Here is a 20718-nt window from a genome sequence, read left to right on the forward strand (position 1 = left end):
TACACAATGGTGACAACTCCCACATGCTTAATAATCCTTGTTATGTTGTGAATTTTGCCTTTTCTTTCTTTGCCTGTTCCCTGACTCCTTCTTTCTTTCTCCTCTATTCACTTATTCTTCATTTCCAGTCCATCTTTTGCATCTCTGACTATTCACACATTATGCAGCAGTACTTAAGCTGAAGTGTGTTGTGTTTTTTTTTTAGCTTATCTGAATAATTCCTTCCTGCCTGTCTGTCCTTTTTTATTTTAATACCATGTTCTACCCTTTAGATGACTGAACATGGTGATGATGGCAGCATTAAAGCTTAGTCAAGTGTTAAGACGGGCTTTCGGATATAAGCAGAAATTAATTCAGCAGTTTTAAAAACTGGAGCTATGGGCATATTTTTTAAATGCATTGGTCAGCAGGTCATAAAAGATTTCCTTCCAAGCAGGCACAAACTATTTTTATTTTTCAGAAAGGTTCAGAAAAGGCAGCATCAGTGTACGATTACATAAGAATAGAGGAAAACTTAAAGAATCCTGTTTGCACTTTACAGCTACTACGGAAATGCATAACCAAGTGTTTTCTGTTGTAAATTTGCCTTTATTGTACAATCTTTCATTCTTATTTTTGTTTTTCTTTGCTTAATTTGAACATGCTTATCTTTAGTTACCTTTAACTTGTTGCTGGCACTTTTCTTTTTCTGAGGGAAAAAAACATGCTGAATGCCTGATGGTGTCACTACAGTGTGAATGTTTCCCAGTTAATTAGAATATTATCAAAGCTAATTTGTTCTGTAATTCTTTTCAGAAAGTGAAACACATACAGTTGAAACCAGAAGTTTACATACACATAAATAAATGTAAAATGTTTCTACTCACCATCTGAAAATGAATCGGACCAAGCGTCTTATTTGGTTTTAGGTTGGTCAGAATTACTAACTTACTTTCAAATGCCACAAAAATGAGTCAGATTTATTTATAATTGCCTGCAAAAAAGACTAGTCTGTGAAACTCTAAGCATTAGTTTCAACTCTACATGCTTCATTTTTTGTAAGCGCAGCAGTCTTGATGACATGGAGGACAGTGACATGATGCATGCTAACGCTCTACATTTGACGTTCTTGAGCTAACAGACTAAAATAGTTCTGGATTAGCCACATTGGATCCTTTCTCTCTTGTTCTGTCTGTTGCGACAGTGAATGGCTTCATGGCCGCTGTGCACACGATGTTGAATAGATACCCATCTTCTCCTTTTTGTACTCCTCCCTCGCCTTCTTTTTCTTATATATAACTTTCTCTCATCCCCCTTCTCTAATCCCTTCATCTTCCCAGACAGTGTAATTCCTTTAAAATGATGGGCGAGCAAAGCCAGGTAGACTCCATTGAAAGGATTTGTCAACTGACAAATGGCACAACAAAGTAGATGGAGCTGCTGTGCGTCACACTGTGCAGCCACAAAATACCGCTTGCTCATTTTTTATTTTTTTTTTGCTTATACCCTCACAAAATGGGACATGGCGGAGGTTAGCTTTAACAAAGCTAAACACAAATTTGACAGGCACAAATTTGTTACACAGTCAGCACTCGTACACTCCCTGGGAGGAAACGGTTGTGCGTTCTCTATTTGAGCTTCACAAACTAATGACGCCAAAAAACATGTTTTTGTCACACCCTTTGAACACTGCGACTAATGACGGCACAAACTCGAGAGGAAGACGAAAAGTGTTGAGAGCAAGAACAAAAGAGGCTGAGGAAGTGTGTGTGAGGCCAGGGACGGCTGCAGGATATCATCGGAAGACGTGCACAAAACCCTTTCTCTCTGCTACGCTACAGCTACTTTACCAGAACATAATCTGCAATGAATGCTAAAGCTAGTTATCATGGTTATAAATAATGCCAGATGAATTGTTTTCCTGAAACGGTGAGTGTTTTGTCAACCATTAGAACATTGAGCAGCATGTACACAAACACTGTTGACAGCGCTAAGACACTCCTCCTGGCTCTGGTTGGTTGTTTTTGACTGAGAGCGATGTATTTTTGCACATCACAATGGTATCACCCAGAGGAGGTGGAGGAGCTTGATCTTTTTTTCCCCACAGATTATCTGTCTCATAGCATATAATCACAACATGGTGTCAGTTTTAGCAAATATGGAGAAAACGTGTTGTTGTAAAGGTTGCATATTGCAGCTTTAGTTGTTTAAGAGTCTGTTTATTCATTTTCAGTTAGTTTCAATGTACAGCTACATTTAGCTTATGAAAGAAGCATTAGCTAGCAAACTGAGCTCACCCCCACAGACGCACACAGATGTACGTTCAGGACGTATTGACACACAAAACTACTTTTCATTTCTTTTTCCACCACTTTGCTAAGAATAAGGGGCTAAAAAAGCCAAAAGTCAAATAATTCTAATAAAGCATTTTTTTAAATGCAAAGGAAAAACCTCAAAGTATTCACCATGTGGACATTTGCAGCTTGCAGAAAAGATCGGCCTGCTTTTTTTTTTTTTTTTTTAAGTTAGTGGGTGTGGTCCGGTGTGTACTTCCTCAGCCAGCTGACATTAGATTTTCGTCAAACTGTTGACGTGTCTGCACCAAAGCATATTCAGCCTCATAATTTCCAATCTCATGCTTAACATTCTGTGGATCATTTTTGGTGTAAGCTCCACTGACTACAGCTGATCCAAACTGCAGCCCTTCTAGACGGCAGAGTTCTCGTTAAGCAGAGTTTAAACCTCAAGAGTCGCAATTAAAAATGTTGGTCGTGGATAGAGAGGACTTTACAGTGCAAATTGTGCTGTGGCAGTCGGTTTCAACACATTTAAATGTTGGTGTTACAATTCAGCTCAGCTCTGAATTATTGGGATGAATAATGATGAGAACCAGATGGTAAAACCTGACTGGATTTAACCTCGTTTATTGAGTTTGCTGAAGAGATTAAATAAATGGAGACGAACATGGCCGCTTTGCTGCTGCAATCCAGAGAAAGGAGCGTTAACTAAATAACAGCAAATAGACTCTTGACTACTGCTTAGAGAAACGGGACTAAACCTGAACTGAGGTAAATTCCTGGTGTAGTTTACATGTACCTGCTTATTTGAAATCCTAGTAAAAGGATCCAAGCACAAGTGAAAAAAGGTTAGCTGGACATATTACTTTACATAAATAATACCTGATTATGTCAGAACATTGAGTGCAGAAGCACAATATTGTAAGTCACTGTTAAATTGTAGGCTTGTGTGTAACTCTGTGTGGGTATAATTACAGTACATTTAGTACTCAATGCAAATTCATTATGATTTTTTCAGGGTTAATTGATTACTAGTAATATTCTAGTCTGATCATATAAAAGTATAACTTCATAAATTGTATGATCAAAATGTAATTAATTTCAGTGGTGGGAAAAGAACATTCATAATGGTGACCTATTTAAGCTGCTACTTCACATAAAGTCACAATCATTCATAATATTGATAATGACTTGCAGGGATTTTAATAAAAATAATTTAATAATTTAATTTATTAAAATAACTTTTTTTTACATTAAATATCATTCTGCACAATCATGGCCAACACTAATGACTTTCCAGTGAAGCACAGAGTTCTTTTGCAAAACATCCTGTTGAGAATAAATAATTCTGTGTTGTTCTAGCTTTAGCTAGTTGCAAAGCTACAGCTAAAAGAACTGACATGTTATGAAACGCCCTCAAAACTAGGCTTAAGGGGTATAAACCACTAGGGAACGCCCTCTTTAGGGTGTAGCTTAGATAGAGGCTAACAAAGGGAATGGAAAACTTCTGTTTGATGCCATTTTGTCTATTAGCTCCAAAAGGTAGCATGGGAAATGGACCAGCTGTATTTTGGTATTAATAAATGTAATTCATGAATTCAACTCGCCAACTCTTCTTCAACCTGCTAAGTTTACATCAAAAACTTAGCATGGAGAACGGATAATTCTCCACCATCCTTAACACAGTACTGAGTGCTGGACATGGAGGTCACACCACAGTAGCTGTTTTCATGGTCGGTTGTAACCCTGTATGGGTTTTCAGAGCCAAATTATAATATTGCAAAATAGTGAGAGTTAATGTGTTCACTGGTTTTTCTATTTTCATGAACTTCTGCCAGAAAATTAAACTTTGCAATTTTGATCACAGCACTTGTAATGTTGGTCTACAAGCCCCATTTACCGTCCCACACAGGACTACTGCATTTATTTTTTTCACAATGATTGTCATTGCAATAATTTTCAGGCCAGTCGTCTTTAGCAACAGTTAAAAAATGTTTGTGTTTTGAACACTAACTGTTGCTTAACTCCACCGATAAGAAAGGCCTTAGCACTTAATTTATCATAGCAACCTTTTAATTAATATGGCATTAAGCCACCACTCCAGCTAGACTGGATGTGATCCAGAAAATAAAATTAGTAGTATAACAAAGCCTGCTGAGGAAATTGAAGTCATCTCATTTTGATGATTGACGTCTCCTCAAAAGAAATATGGATAAGAGAAAAAACACTTCAGACTGCTTTAACTGACTCCAGAGTAATTAAGCTGAAATCTCAACGGAGTGTGTAAACACCGCATTGCATAAATATCAAGAAAATGATGAAATTGTGAAACACAAACCTGTGACTAAAGTAGACTGTATTTACTTCAGATTCAGTGAACCAATAACTATTTCCCTTATATTTTATAAGTGATAGATAAATGCTTTGGCATTTCTCTTACCTTTTTTAGTTATCTTTTTTTTGTAAATCTGAGGATCAGCATTGTTTTAGGTTTTATCGTAACTGACACCCTTGTCCTCAACAACTTGAAAAAGCCCAGTTCCTATCATAATAGTAGTTTGAACACAGCCATAATAAATCACCTCCTGTTGTAAATTATACACCTGTTTTCACTTCATATCTCTTCTATATAGTATTTACCTTCTTTTCACTGTTTTTATTTTTTATTTTTCCATTTATCATCTTCCCTGTCTGAGTGCCTCCTGACCTTTACCAGCCGAAAACAAATCCAAAGCACAAATTCAGGCACACACTGTATACACAAATACACCACAAAGGATGGAAAATGGATAAATCTGGCTAAAGGTTTATCAGCCCACACTGATTATGGGTTGACATTACTATGGTTTGCCTTTTTAGAAGAAAAAAAATCAGCAAAAAAAATAGAAAAGGGCAAAATCGCGCTTGTTGCTAACATATGTTGTCAGCTTTGACTTGTCAAATTGAAACTTGTAATCTATATTTGTTGGAGCTTCTGCTTTTGTCTGTGCATATTTTCTTTGAAATGTTGCACGGCAGAGTGACGTATTGTGGAAGTCCTTGACAATCATTTGTCAAAGCGTGCCTTGTTAGATGGCTTTAGCCTTACTTATTTAAAAGCTTTTTATATTAAAAAACACTTTAGAGCAGCCCCTTAATTTCCATTAAATATTGAAAAATTGGGGTCTAATGTACTTCCTATAAAAAAAAAAAAAAAATCAAAATTTTTGGAGTCCATGTTCTCAAAAAGAGAGAGTAAAAGAGCATGGACGCAAATTTACAATGTGCTGCTCTGATCGCTGAAAAAACACATTCTTCACATTTTTATTTTAGAAACCTACTAATGAAAATGTACTGATGCATATTTTACTCGCAGCAGGGGGATTGGTGTTAGATTTCTTATGCTAGCTTGGGTCTTGATTAAACTAAGCTCTTAGAATACTAATCATGTTAACAGCCTCATCACAAAACTGCACAGCTCACAGCATTTTCTCTGGATTGCAAACAAATCCACACACATTACCTGTGTGCTTGAACTTTGTGATCTAAAATTTGTTAAAGAAATTTCAAACATTTTTCATACAACTTTTCAATTTACTTTAACGCTGGGTAGTTTTAGCCAATTAACTCAATTGCGTTGCTCAAAATCTAAAAGAAGAAAAAGAAGCTAATCCATCAAATTAATTGGAGTGGATGTAAGCTACAATTGTACCTGACAGGTCTCCAGTGTAGAACTACTTAATGCCTTAAAGCAATTCTCAGCCAGTTTAAAATGAAGAAGAGGGATGTCTCCGTTTATTTAGAAACATACAGTTACTGTATGAAACTAGCAAGAAATGATGGTTCATATTCTGTTTTTATAAAACAGTGCCTTTAAGTAAAAAAAAAACCCAGCAGATTAGACCAGCAAATACAGAATCAAATGGTAACATGCTTATGAATATTATGTGGAATGTATTTTTAGGCTATTCTAAAAGGGAAGTATTACTTTTAGGCCTGTCACAATAAACAATAAATCAATTAACCGCATGTTAAAGTAAAAGAAACTCAATAATTTTCATTTGCTTGATTTATTGTTTTTCTCTCCTCTTCTCTCCTTTTACCAAAAACTGATTGATCAAAGTCTTCAGTCTGGTGTTTTGTTCTCAACTATCCCTTTTCTTGAAAGATATATATATATATATATATATATATATATATATATATTTTATTTTTTTTTATTATTTTTTTTTTAGTGAGACTTCATAATTTATTTTATTTGTTGTTTCTGTTGTTGATTTATGTTGGATTTTCCGAATATCTTCCAGTTTAAATTTTCATTAGAATTTAAAAGTTTATTGATCTTTGAGAATGTGTTCCTGCATTTTTATGCCATTATTACTATAGTATTACTTGAAAATGTTCTGAAAACAACAATATTGTCATTTATCACAAGTTCTGGAACAATTTATCGTCCAGCAAAATGTGTTATCGTGACAGACCTAATTACCTTGTCGGAGTAGATTTGTTGGTAAATGAAAATATTAGCTGAAACCAAAATCTTCCATAATTTCCACCTCAACTGTGCAAGATAACTTAAAACTGCTTTGTGAGTTGATTTATTTTTACAAACTCCTTTCGGGTTGATATCAGTTTCCAGAAGATGTTTGTGCTAATTTGTGTTTTACATAACTGTAGGTGTTGCTCTGCTCTTACCTCCGCGCCACCTGAGTGTTTGTCTTTCTAACTTCTCACACAGCCACGCGTCCCTCAAGTGAGCAAATTTGTTGCAAACAACAAACTTTATCAGAGATTTCTGGTGCTTACATAGATACACTGGGACATGCACACTCTGTGCTCGGCACACTAATGAATAAAACTCCTACATTCTAATCCATCAGATTAATTGGAAGTGCCCGGCCATGGATTGAGGGATTTTTCATCCCAAAAGCAGCGTGTCTGCTTCCAGCCTCTCTGTGCGTTTTTTTCTGTCGTGATTTTGTTTACACTGAGAGGGCTACACACGGAAATCCGTATTCCAAAATTGATGTGTTGTGCTGTGCATTTTAAAAGTACGGCCGATGGGGTGGCAGAGATAATGACGGTTACGTTGGTTTAAAATGTTGCCAGAAAGCGTGGGATTCCAGTGAGTTTTGTATCGCCTTGACACGTCACCTGTATAATTTAGAAGTCAGACTAGAACCATCAGTATGTGAAGGAGGTTCCTAAAAACACACACGGTATTTTTTCTATTGGAGCCCACAAGTTTTAAATTGCTTACACAATCTCACCATTTTATTTATCACTACTAGAAATAACTTTAAAGGAAAAATATTTCATTCTGACTAATCTCAGGGATGCAAGTTAGCGAGTAATGAGTTAATCAAAAGTTATTTGATATTATCGATCAACTAATGAATTGATGACACAATTTTATTAAAAACAGCGGTTTCTTGTATCAACAGAGCTGATTGTCTTTAGATAACATAAAGATCTCATTTTATTTTTCATAATATGCAGAATTATAAAAAAGAAGCAACCGTTATACTTTTTTTGTCAGCGATATTAAAATACTGACTTGATCAAAAATGAGTTCCCCCCATTATTTAACTTAGACATGTTTTTAAATATAACAAATAAGGAACCTCCTAGGTTGCTAAATAAAAAAAGAATAAAGTATGTACGCCACTTTATCTCACATGAACAACGAGATGTTTATGAACTCACGACAGCCCTCAACATAAACTGGGCTTTTGGCATCATGTCTCAGTTTCTCTGCGTTATCCCCTCCTCTCGTCTTCGTAGCACATCAGTAATTTTTAGTGAGAAGTTGACGCTGCTCCGTCAAGCAGCTCGGCTGAATGAGTGCCACTAAGCTGAAACTTAAGGAGCCTGAAGAGTGTTTGTATTTCAGAACAGAATCGCATAAAGTGCATTTTACCTGTTTGGACAGTTTTTCTTTCGCCATCCGCCATCATTGTTTCTGTATCAACTGGGTAAAGAAGACAAGCGGCGCCCTCTGCTGAATGGCGACCAAACTAAATCACTGAAGAAAGATCAAAGATCAACGTTATAAATAAATTGGAACTAACTTTAATCTAATAAACCATTAATTAGTTAATATCGTGCTTTTTTTTTTTTTTTTAGAATTCAAGAAATAACCAGTTTTATTTGCCCTTGTTGCATTGATTAGAAAGGATTTAACTCTTATAATTGAAGCTTGATCAGAAAAGCCTTCCCCATATGGCTAAAAAACAAACTTTTCCTCCTCTATCTTGAAAGACGGCCACTTTACCACTATCTGAATTGCTATAGCAGAGCACCAAGTTTTTGTTGGAACAAAAAGGATAATTTTTTTTTGTGTGTTTTTCCTCTTTGTCTGCTTTCAAATGCAAACGTTCTTTATGTCTCTCCACTGAAGCAGGACAGCATGCCTGCCTCCTTTGTCGTCTTCTATTCAACTCTTCATCCTTAAATTCTGTGGCAGTCAAGTGGAAAGCCAGGCTCTGTGTGCCGTAAACTCAGATACTAATAATTTTATGTTTGCTTGATTTCTTTTAAGACCTCTGTTTTGTCTCCTGTGGTCTTTCACAATGATTTTTCCCCATTGCTTGCTGACAGATGTCTGTTGAATTAGGCATCAGACTTTTAACTAGAAGTGCTCAGTTGTGGAGCAACAGTCCAAAGGATTGCACTGCTACTAACTGAGTCATAAATGGTCACTATTTTGGGCAGTTCTTGCAAAGTTAGCAGTCCTGTCCTTAGGAAACCTTTTAGCACCATGGTTATACCAGCTGCTGCTGATCTATATATTTAATGACTCTTGCTTTTATTAGCAATATCCCAGTCATTATGTCACAGTTGTAGCAAAAAGAAAGAAATATATATACATTAGCTATGACACTTTATTCTCTTGTTTTTCTTCTATTGGCGTCTGTCACAGGGCCTGGAGAGGAAGCTACCAGTTGATTTTTATAAAGTGAGATCTCAACAGATGCAGACTCGTTTATTAAGTGTGAATGTTATTAAAACCCTCATTTACTGTAGGGCTGGACAATAAATCTATAATAATATTGTGATGGATACATGATCAATAGGTAATACGTCTGACAGAATATTCAATCATTTCACTGAACTTCGATCAAGAACTGCAATGCATTCTGGGTGATGTAGGCAGAGAAAAGACTTCAGTTGCTCAACCTCTCATGGCCAGTTAAGCTAGGTTTGGTGGCACTCACTCACTCACTCACTCACTCACTCACTCACACTCTCTCTCTCATTCTCTCTCTCTGGTAACCTAGCAACAGCCTGTTCATGTTTGACCACTGTGCCTCATAACTTATTAAAAATAAACAGCATGAAGTGAAAACTGGATAAAACAGGAAAGGTTGCGTCACTACTTTGGTTGTATTTCAAATATTTAAAACAATAAACTAATCAAAAATGATCAATATCGACTGATACGAAACACCTATATCATGATACGTTTTTCAGCCATGTTGTCCAGCCCTGATTTATTGAATACGACTGTAGTTTGAGTCTCTTAAACTATCTTTTTTTTCTACAGGGTTTGTGTATTTCATTAATGCTCTATTTAAAATATATCAGCTGTGAATCTTGTACAGCAAGTTTCTACTACAAACTGAACAGTGAATGATTTGATTCTATGATCAAGTAAGATTCACTGCTGGTTCAGGTTGACCTTACTGCTTCGTGAAGGATAATTCGTCTTCTCGTAGCACATGCACAGATTTATTCATGGAGTGACGTACAAACATTTTCTACGAACATTTCTCGAGCCGTCTGGGTTTATAGAAAATCATCTCAAAGCAAGGAGACATTTCCTTGACACTGTATTCCGGTTTCCTGCTTTAAGAGTAAATATATTATGAAGTCAGAGCTTGAATGCCATTTGGCTGCAACTGAGTGTAGATTATCTAACATAAAGCAATGTTATCGTACTTGAAGAATAAAGGGATATCATTTACCTCTGTAGACTGCAGAAGGCTCTTTACCTGCATAGTATGCATTAAGATTAAGATTCATTTTTCCATATAATTTTTTTTTCTTGTAAGATTAAACTTCCTCAACAGAGTTTCAGTGTTTGGGGGGATTTAAACCAAAAATAAAAAAGTTTTGGGTTTTTGAATGGGGGGGGAAAAAAAGCTCTGTTTGATACTTGTAATTTCCTACAGCACATTTATTTTACAAATTTCCCCATGTAATCTTAGACTTTGCCAGCTGAAAATAACACTGCCAAGCCTAACGTCTGTCTCTCGCTTTCTTGTTCTCTTTCCCACAGAGTTACATCCACGGCAGCAGCCAGGCTCAGTTTGTGGCCGAATCTCACATCATCCTGCTCCTGAGTATCCTTTGGTTGGCTTGTTTGTCATTCATGGTCTCCAAAATGCTAATCACAGAGCAACTTTAAGGTCCCTGACATGTCTGAGGCTCATTTTGGCAATACTTTTCCTTTATTCACCAACACATGTCGCAAAGCAAGTTCCCTCCTATGTTGTACGCCTTTCAAACTTTGGATTGCTAAATATTAAAGCATCGCCTTCTGTGTCCATTCTGTAAAATAATGACACCAACTTGCCTTGACAATTAGACAAATTGTTCATCTTTAATATTTCCTCCTTTAGGGGATTTGTTCCAAAGTCTTCAACTTGTGAAAAACTCTGTGGATGATTGTGGACTGGATTGGCAGCATGTATTTTTTTTCTCTCTGCCTGTCTGCCCATGTGTGCCTGCTCTGGTGCTTGCTTCTATTCTATCAATAATAATACCGTTCACTTCTAACTATTGTATTTATCCCAGTGGAAATAGCTGGTCCAAGGTTGGCCTTGCTCCAGAGAAATGTTTGCTTGTTCACCCTCAGTGTTTAGCCTTCCAGTCATATCTAGATGAAACACACACACACACCCCTCCAAATGTTAACACATCAAATTTTGTTTGGTGCGCTCGTGGTGTTAAGACCTTTTGACTATTATCCTTTGCAAAATGGTTTTTATTTTTGTTATTAATAACATGCCCAGAAAAATCCTCCATTTAGTTTGATTCTTCAAATGTAAATTGTTTGTTTAGTATAAAAAGGAACATCTGTAACAGTCAGATCTGCGTTTTCATTCATCTTAAAATTGCGCAAATTGGAATTACAAAAATGAAATTTGCTTAATGGAAACATGGGAATATCGAAAGAACTTGTGGTTTTCACTAGGATGAGGTGTGTTTTTTTTTTTTGGCTATATCAAAATTATTATTTTACTGGATGTGGCCTGGTTTCCAACTGCGTTTCTTATTTTATTGAAACAGCTAATTTGAAGTTTTTGATATATTTTTTGGGGGGGGTTTTTTGACATTATCGGAATATCAAAAATGTTTTGCACACTTCTGTAATGGAAACACAGGAAGATCCAGAATCCCCTTTCAGTACTTTTAGTTCTTGCTTCTATTACTTCGGTGTTGCCAGCTGGCTTGCTGGCTTGCTGGCCACCAGTTTCGAGACTGGTAAAGACTGTGTTACTTGGACAACTGTGTTATTGAACCAACAAGACCAATTTGCAACTTTCTAGATGTGGCAAGAAGACTTATTTTTGGAGGAGAGCAATACTGCTCACAGGGATCTTATGTCACAAGGCAGAAGCCAAGCAAAACAAATGCTTTTGGCTGCACTAGGATTGTGCATCTGAGACGAATTCTTCTACTTGCCTCTCACATCTGATATAACAGCAGCTGAAAAGTAGTTCAGGCTCTTAAATATATTCTTTAAATTGTTGTGAGTTTGACAGAAACATACACTTGCTCTTATTACTGCTAGAGTCATTGATGTGACATGAATTTTGTTTCTGAAATCCTAGGCAGGCAGGCAGGCATTTGCAACCTCATTGCAGAACCTTAAGTCTGGGTGTCACAGAACTCACCTTGCATCGATCTGTTGTTTCTTTAGCCAGATCAAAATGATGTGTTGGTTCCTACTCAGTTTTTTTTTTCTATGCAGAAATCTCAGTTTTTGCACCAATTTTAACAGTGGGTAGAAGCTATGACTAGTCATGCTGTGTTTACTTATTACAGCACAATGAATTTCAACTGTTAAAATGAGCAAAATGGGTTTTAAAAATGTAAGAAAATAGCTTTACAAAAATATGTATTGCTAATTTTGTCTTTCTGAAAGGATACACATCTCATCCCTTTCACAGTTTGTTCCTATTTTTGTATTTTTACTGTAAAAAAAAATTTGTAGTTTACTTATTTTAGAGAGGTTTGTTGCATAATTAAACAATTTGTGCCATAACCTACAGAAATAATCTACGCTGGTCTAGTTTCAACAAATGATTAAGTTTCTGCACAAATTCCTTTAAAGCACTTTTTCAAAATTACTTTATGATATCCTTGTCCATTTACTGCATCCACACTGTGTGGATTTGTTATGTATGTTTTATGTATATTTATTTATTAGCTGAGCTGAACATGGACCCATATTTCTAAAAGTTACTTCTGGGTCATTTTGCTTTTCCAGCTCCAGCTTGCTTCGTATGTGTCTTGTTTCCTTGACAACATTTTCCCAGATGCTGCGATCACCATGGGAATGGTTCTGCTTAACGAAGCCGCCACCTCTAAGGGAGATGTTGGCAAGAGAAGGAGTAAGTGTTTCTTTCTCTCTTTTTTTTTTTTTGCACAACATAGTTTCAGGGCTTTGTCTAAACTTAAAGCTCCAGATGTTTGCATTTTATTACTTTGCTAAAACCAGTAAGCAAAAATAAGGTAAATTATAAAATTATCAAGACACTATGTGCTGTAAAATATAGCCTTGATGGTTAAGATGTCAAATTGTTATAACATAAAGGTTTGAATTTTGGAAAGTACAAGGTAAGTCAGTAAAATAGAAAGTTAAGTCAAGCAAATTTTTAGCAGTTTACGTTTTCAATTTTTCATATTCATTACTATGGTTGCAAACCTTGCTTTTTAGTATCAATGGAGAAATCTGATATATCCAAACTGTGTACCATCAACATAAACCGTGTCAAGTTGGAGAAATAACCTAGCAGTGCCTCATGATCACTACCAGAAGTCCATTTTCATTTGTATGACACATTGCCGACGAATATCAATGTTTCACTTTTTGCTGTTTCCATTGAAAATTGGGTGGGTTTCATCATCTAGAGAAAAGGTGATGCATCCTGCCTGTTTTAACGGAATAGTTTTATTTTCTTTACTGTTATTTTTTTTACTAAAGTTCCATAAATTTTTCAGTTTAAACATGAAATTGTCCCAACAATTTGTAATGTAGCCAAGCTTCACTGTATTCATTTCCACTGTAAAATCCTCCTGTTGGCAGATTTCTTTTTTTGTTGTTTTTAGTAGGGCTTATCTAAAGTATTTGAAAGTGCAGCTTGGGAAGTTGATATAGAGGATGCAATGCTACTTGAAACTCTATTGGGCGACGTTTGCAAAGCAGCCAATCCAGGAGCCCCAAACACTTACTGCCAAGTTGATTGGTTGATCCACAAAAGCAAGATAAGGAAGGCTGCTGACATTAGCTTCTGCGATAGCGCTAAGACGATTTCACCTGTGTGTATTTGGTGTGTGAACAATTTAAAATGGACATCTGTAAGAATTTTAAGACAAGTATTCGCAAATTTGAGATGTTCACAGGCAGCTGTGGAACCTAACACTCACAAATAACAAGATTCTGCTGTATAACATTGGGCCTTGATAGTTTCAATAAAATTACAGAAACATTTAATAAATATGAAAGAAATGAAAAAATATATTTATTTCACTAACTCAGTTCACAAAGTGAAATAATTAGTTGCAGACCAATGCTTTAAAGTCTTTATTTCTGTTAATCATGAGGACTTTCCACTCGCAGCTACTGGAAAAACAAAATTTTACATTAGAATATTACCTTAGACTAATAGAAAAAAAAAAACATTTTAACTTAAAAAAGTGGGCTTAATAAAAGGTTTTATTATTTATGTCTTGAAAAGTTGTTTTTAAATTTACTTTTACTCTATCGGAACACATATCCCAATTTATTAAATAGGACTGTATCTTAGAAACATTCATACCATCAAATATCTTCACTTGACCATGTTTTTACTCAGTTGTGTGTTTGTCAGGAAAAGAGGATGAATCTTCTTGGGTGTTCCTGGTCAGCTTTATGCTGTGCAAGTGGCGATCCCACTGTGTTTTTTTAGACAACTCTAAAGTGAGCGAAAACACTTCTTGATGAATCAGTGTGTTCAGCCACTTTAAAGAGCCCCGTCAGCGCTTTTCGGCCACTTAAAAAAAAAAAAAAAAAATGCTTTGTGGACACATGCCCTAAAGGTAAGATTACCCAAGAGTTCTTGTTGAGACGTTAAAACTGGGAAATTAAAATGAACTGCCTCAAGCATTTTCCTTTTTCTGCAGTATCAGGCCGAACTCGCACAGACTATAGATACATGTTGGGTGTACAACTTTCGCCTAGAATTTATAGTGGACAAATGGCTCTTAGTGGTATCAATCTTCAACCTTTATTTAACACAGTTCAGATTATCTTGGTTGAGTTTTTTTTTTTTTTTTTAAGCTGAAAAAAGTGCCATTTAACGTTTGTTAAATATCTATTGATGCCTGTTACATAAAGATATGCTCTGAAATTGGATTTGTTTATTATAAATACATGTTGTTGGTGTAATCAGTAGAGGTGGGTTTAAAGTCCCTGGAATACAGTTTACATACTGCTGAGTGCTGCTATGCAGCGTTACCTGCTGTTATTTGCTCTAACAGTTCATATGGGAGATACAGGATGTGTAAGTGGAGTTGCTCAGATGCAGACTGTTATTAAAGGGGCATGTGGAACAATGGTGGAGCCTAAAGAGTGAAGACGTCATTGAAAAAATTCAGCGTAGACAAAAGATCCCAACATGAGCTACAGTTCAGACTCTCAGGTTAAAAGTTGTGTTTATATATATATATATATATCACCTCCTGAATAAAATGTTGATTCTTGTCAGATGAGATTAAATAAATTCAGTAGTATTGATAAAGTCAACGTTGCTGCCACTGCTTTATTTGGTGATATACTGAAGGCAGGCGCAATTCAATACATAAAACTCCAAAAAAGTAACTGAATTCACCAATTCAGTTACTCTTAGCCGCTCAGTATATCATGATGTTGGTTTTTAGGCCGTATGGCCCAGCCCTTAGTTCTGATGATAAGCCAAAATGATCAGAACTAAGAGAAAAACATACGTTAAGTAAATTATCTTATGTGTAGTGAAGTTAGAGATTAATGAGAACTAGAAAATTTCGGAAGAAATTTAGCCAGGGCCTGCCAAGGCGTGCCCGTCGGTTTGGGCCCGGCGTTGTCACGCTACAAATTGGCATCGATGCTAAAGAACGCTGCAACGTAATCAATAGCATGCTGAGAATCACAAGAACGTTAAGTAAGGTGGACGTGCACCATTCAGTATGATTTAAAATTTTGTCAAGGCTTTTATTTTGGAATTTTTGTTAAACTTCATTTCAAAGGGCCAAACTAATCCCATGTGTAACAGTCATTGGATAAAATCAGTTATATAGTGCTCAAAACGCAAGTAGCTGATGTAAAAATATTAAAGGCTTTTATTTTGGAATTTTTGTTAAACTTCATTTCAAAGGGCCAAACTAATCCCATGTATAACAGTCATTGGGTTAAAATAGTTATATATTGCCCAACAGAGCAAATATCTGATTTAAAAATATTCAAGGCTTTTAATTTGAAATGTTTGTTAAACTTCATTTCAAAGGGCCAAGCTAATCCCATGTGTAACAGTTACTGAGTTAAATCAGTTATATACAGCCCATAGCAGCAAGTAGTTCTAAAGGCCAGTTCAGTCCTGATCTGTTTCAACTGACGGTTCCACTATAGATAGAACTACAGTGATGCGTATTTGTAGTCCTAACCAGCAGCCAATAGGCTCTTGAGTTCCGTTGCTATGGTAAATAAGTTTCTCACCAAGGTGTGAACTGTTAGTGAAAGAGCCTGAGAGCCTCAGAAAATCCTGTCGCATCACTTTGCTCTGAAGCACCGTGACAGAAAACCGTACGATCTAGATAAATTTCGAAAACATTTTACCGGAGCAGACAGGCGTATCAATGTGAGGACCGATTTTGATACCAATCGTGCGATATTTGTGGGCGTGATGGCGATTTCAAAATTATTTTGGGGTGAAAAATTCTCTTCATTTCTCACTCTAGCCGAGATCTAAAGGCCCTGACTCTCACTCTAATTTTAGGAAAAATGAAAAACTTTGGGTCGCTTAGAGACAAATTGTGGACAAACTGTAACTGGTATTGACGAGCCGTCTTCACCTTCGAAGAGATCACAGACGTATCTACAAAATGAAATTTGAATGGCATTTCTACGTGAATTCGTGACGACACAGAAAATCCTCAAAAATAGGGTATTTCTAGGATTTTTCCCATTGACTTATAATGGGGTTTTTTTCGTAGTTTTTTGCGAATTATGTCGCCACGTTAAGCCCAAATCCCACCAAAAGTAATAGCTCCAATGGCGTGAATTTTCTGCACGTTTTGATACCTCATTTGTAGGTGTGCACCCAGCGGTATGAGCCGCATTAACGGTTACGGATGAAAAATAAAGAATTGGGAGAATAGCAATAGGTTCCTGCCATTGCTTTGCATGGCAGGCCCCAACAAGCAGTAGTTCTGAAACGTCTAGTGGTGTAGATACTGAACCGTTATTATTCCACCTTGTAAAAGCTGTCTCCAGCTGCAAATTTCAGCAGTTTGAGTCAAAATAATAAAAAATACAAAAAGAAATGAAGATGCAGATCTTATCTCTTTAGTGTTTCCCTGCTTTTTATAGTTGCTGCACTCCAGTTAATGAAAATCCTAAAGCCTCTCCCTGGTCGTCTTTGATCTTCAAGTTGTGTTTTCTTTTTTTTTTTTTGCACCGCTTTGAGGTGCATTTGGCCTCATTATCCTGCTGCAGCATGAACACTTCTCCAAAAATGATGGCAAGCAGACGGCGCGACGTGTCTCTGAAGATACGAGTGACACCTAGCCTGTACCAGGCTAAAGATTCTCTGCAGGTGTTTGACTCCGGAATCACAAAATAGACCCAGACACGAACATTTCCACTTCCTCTTTTATATCCCGAGTTTCCTTTGATGTGCTGAATCATTGATGTTTCACACCGTACATTCTCTGAGGTCTGTAAAACGACACAGAGCTTTTGAGACGTTTAAAGGTAGGCTTCAAGTATTGTGGAGAAACAGTTTTGCTACATTTTTGTTAGCCGTACTACATATGCAAGCATACACGTGTAGTTACACATCGTGTTATCTTTTCTACAGAAGAATCCAAATACAAGAAACTGCTCTGTAAGGGGAAAATCTCAGTTTAAGTCCAAAGTAGATTTAATAACAAATATGTGCTGCTAGATGATCTTCAGGTTTCTATATTTACTGTTGTTCATACCTTACAGATTTCTATTGTTTATGAAAGATTAAACTGATTCACTCTTAATTTACCAAATGTAAATATTTCTATTCATGCAAAGAAATTGTTCCTTGACACAGGCTAAAATATTTGATCAAGTCATTTTATTGGACTACAACAAAATTTACTTTGTAGCTTTTATTAGCCAGTTGTGTTTATTACATTTGCAAATGAACAGAAAGTGTATTGGTCATTCTACAGCATGAGTCAGAGATGACAAATCTCAGCAAAAAAAGTTAGATTAAGAATAAGTACATAAAGATGGAGATAAGCAGAAGGTTTTATCAAACTATGTACATGCTTAAGATTTCAAGAAATGAATTAAACTATGCAGCTTCATGAGTTTTACTCATCAATCTCTACTACAACCACTGCAGGTAAGATATTATTTTTTCCCCCGCAAACCCAGAATGTCCGTCTTGCAGTCTTGAGATATTCTTCTCAGTAGTTTTAAACTTTAAACTCTTCTTCCTCCTTTACTTTTTGCAAGTATTTTTAGTAATTGGACATTTGGGCTCAAAATACTCTTAAAGAACCTCAGCAGCTCATTATAGCCTTGAAGGACTGGCATGTCATGTATTTCATCGATATTGATGTCAATCTAACTTATACTGTTACTATGACGTCCTCCTTTTTTCAAAAAGATTTACTATACATCTCAGCTTTAATGTTATGAGAACAAAATGCTTTGCTTTTTTTTTTTCCAGCCACATCGAAATCAAAATGTGCATACTAAAACAGCGCATACCGTCAACAAGTTCTTTTAGGGTAATTAGCATTGCAGTCGCCTCCCATTTGTCTCCTAATGAGACATGCTTCCCCTAATATAATTATGGATTTTCCTAATGTTTTTAATGGCCCCGTATGTTATGATTTAGATTGAGCCAAGTCATACAGTCAAAAGAGGGATTATGTTCTTTGTCGGTGAAGGAAATGATTCAGTCTGAACAGCTCGTCACTTCGCCAAGGGTCTTAAATAACCTGACATTTTTAAATGCTTCGCATGTGCGCATTTCAGAGCATTACGCTCAGATACGTGCTCAGTTTTATCATCTGCGACTCGCAAAGAGGCATCTGCCACTTGGCACTTCACGAAAATATCGCAGCGCATAAACACATGGGCAGAACCCCTAATGTAGCAGCTCATGATACGCACAGCCTGTAAATGGACAATTTGAGAAAACAAAAATGACGTTTTTAAGTAAATCAATTTTTAATTATATTGATGGAATCGCAGTCTCACACAAATGTATTTCTCGTCGTGTTATTGTTGACTCGCTTGAGCCATGCAAACTATAAGAGCTTTGCCTATGTTGAGGTTGACACTAAAACACTACTTTGGTTTTCGAGACAAATCTTTTGTTCTGACACTAAATGACACACTCCGACACACACACGCGGTGCCAACGCATCTCACTGTTTGGTCTTCAAGAGAGGCACTCATCCTAATCCCTGATTAGCCGTATCTGTTGGCGGTGACAGTTAAATTCAACACGGTGCTCCTTGAGGATTAACCGCCGCACGAGGGTATGTGCATGCATTTACGATTTTACATATACATATCTATATTTTACAGCCTGTACAACATGGACTGTGACAAGGACTTGAGCTGAGGAGGTTTTAGAGGCTTTTGAAAAGATTATGATTGGGCATTTTAAAAGGTTAGTAACTTTAATAGAGCAGTGTTTTAATCTGAATCTGATGAGCTGAAATTGAAGTTTGAGCACCTTTAGGTATTTTATGTATTTGAGTGTGATTTTTTTTATGTGTGTGAATTAGTGTTGCACAGCTGTTTTTTGGTTTTTAGCAACCCTGATAAAGATGAGTGGAAACCTTATAGGATAGGAAGCTTAATCCAAGACTGTATTTGTTTTTCAAGCTAAATGGGATCTTGAAATGAAAGCAGCGTTTCCTCTAGGATCAATATTTTTATTGAGTCATATTTTTAATGGGTCATTTTCACAGGCTTGAACTAAAATTTAGTTCCACGTAACATTCCTTTTTTTTTTTTTTGCCTTTTCCCTCCCTCTGCTTCAGACCGCCTCCAGTTTTACTTCATTCCTCAGAGCAGCGCAGCGCCCAGCAGCGAGCGTCACAGCAAGACAGGCAGGAGCCAACAGTGTTGGTTTTAAAAATAAAGTCAATTTTAGTATTTCATAATATTTAAATGTGTAACATGATTATGTTTAGTGCAAGTGCACAAATGATGACTACATATATACAAAAATCACACTTCATTCTGAAGACGGGGTGGCTTTTATTTTGCGGTGGCAGTGCGCCAAAATCAATTACATGTAGAGCAAACGCGTCAAACTTGAGGCCCATGGGCCAAAGCTGGCCCGCAGTAGCTTTTCATGTGGCCCTCTGGACTAGAAATTACATCAATAAGTCCCTCCAGTTTTTTGCAAATCTGCAAAATTCATGCCAAATTCACACAAAATCAACAGATCCCCACAATTTTCTCTAATTTTTACTAAAAAGATTTTCTCAAAATTGGCCAAAAAAAGTGACTGCTGCCTCAGTCTTTCTTGATGTCAAGCTATAGTCAGTGATCGATACTGCGATTAATAAAAAGTCACATTTAACGTCATACATTTGTGCAAATATCGCAAAGATTCCATACAAATATTTCTAAATTATCACCACAAGATTTGTGATTTTGATTTTATAAAAATAAATACAATCACAAAATCCTGGATGGACTGACCAGTGTGCAAAGATGTTTATTATTTCATTTTAAGAAACACTTACTGAATGCTGAAACAAACATCTGTTTGTTGATATTTTAGGAGTTTAATGGGTTTTATCAATACATTCTGGAACAATCGGCCCTTTAAGAACATTCAGATTTTTGATGTGGCCCAAAAGGAAAATTAGTTCGACCCCCCTGATGTAGAGGAAATGCTAGGCAGGACAAAAGGTGTTTGTTTTTTCCCCCCAAGCACTTCAAATATGTACCATATTAAATGGAAAATGTCTTGTTTTGTTCAGTCTC

General features: G+C 36.4%; 1 protein-coding gene across 1 annotated transcript in view; it reads left to right on the plus strand.

Annotated features, from left to right (window-relative positions):
• Window positions 1-20718, plus strand: part of tusc3 (tumor suppressor candidate 3) — a 68458-nt gene that overhangs the window by 41495 nt on the left and 6245 nt on the right. The window contains exons 7-8 of the mRNA XM_028018773.1: window positions 10537-10600; window positions 12803-12877. Coding sequence (XP_027874574.1) covers window positions 10537-10600; window positions 12803-12877 — 139 coding nt within the window. The remainder of the gene's footprint in view (window positions 1-10536; window positions 10601-12802; window positions 12878-20718) is intronic.

This window comes from Xiphophorus couchianus, chromosome 5 (assembly GCF_001444195.1).
Source record: "Xiphophorus couchianus chromosome 5, X_couchianus-1.0, whole genome shotgun sequence".
Lineage (NCBI taxonomy): Eukaryota > Metazoa > Chordata > Actinopteri > Cyprinodontiformes > Poeciliidae > Xiphophorus > Xiphophorus couchianus.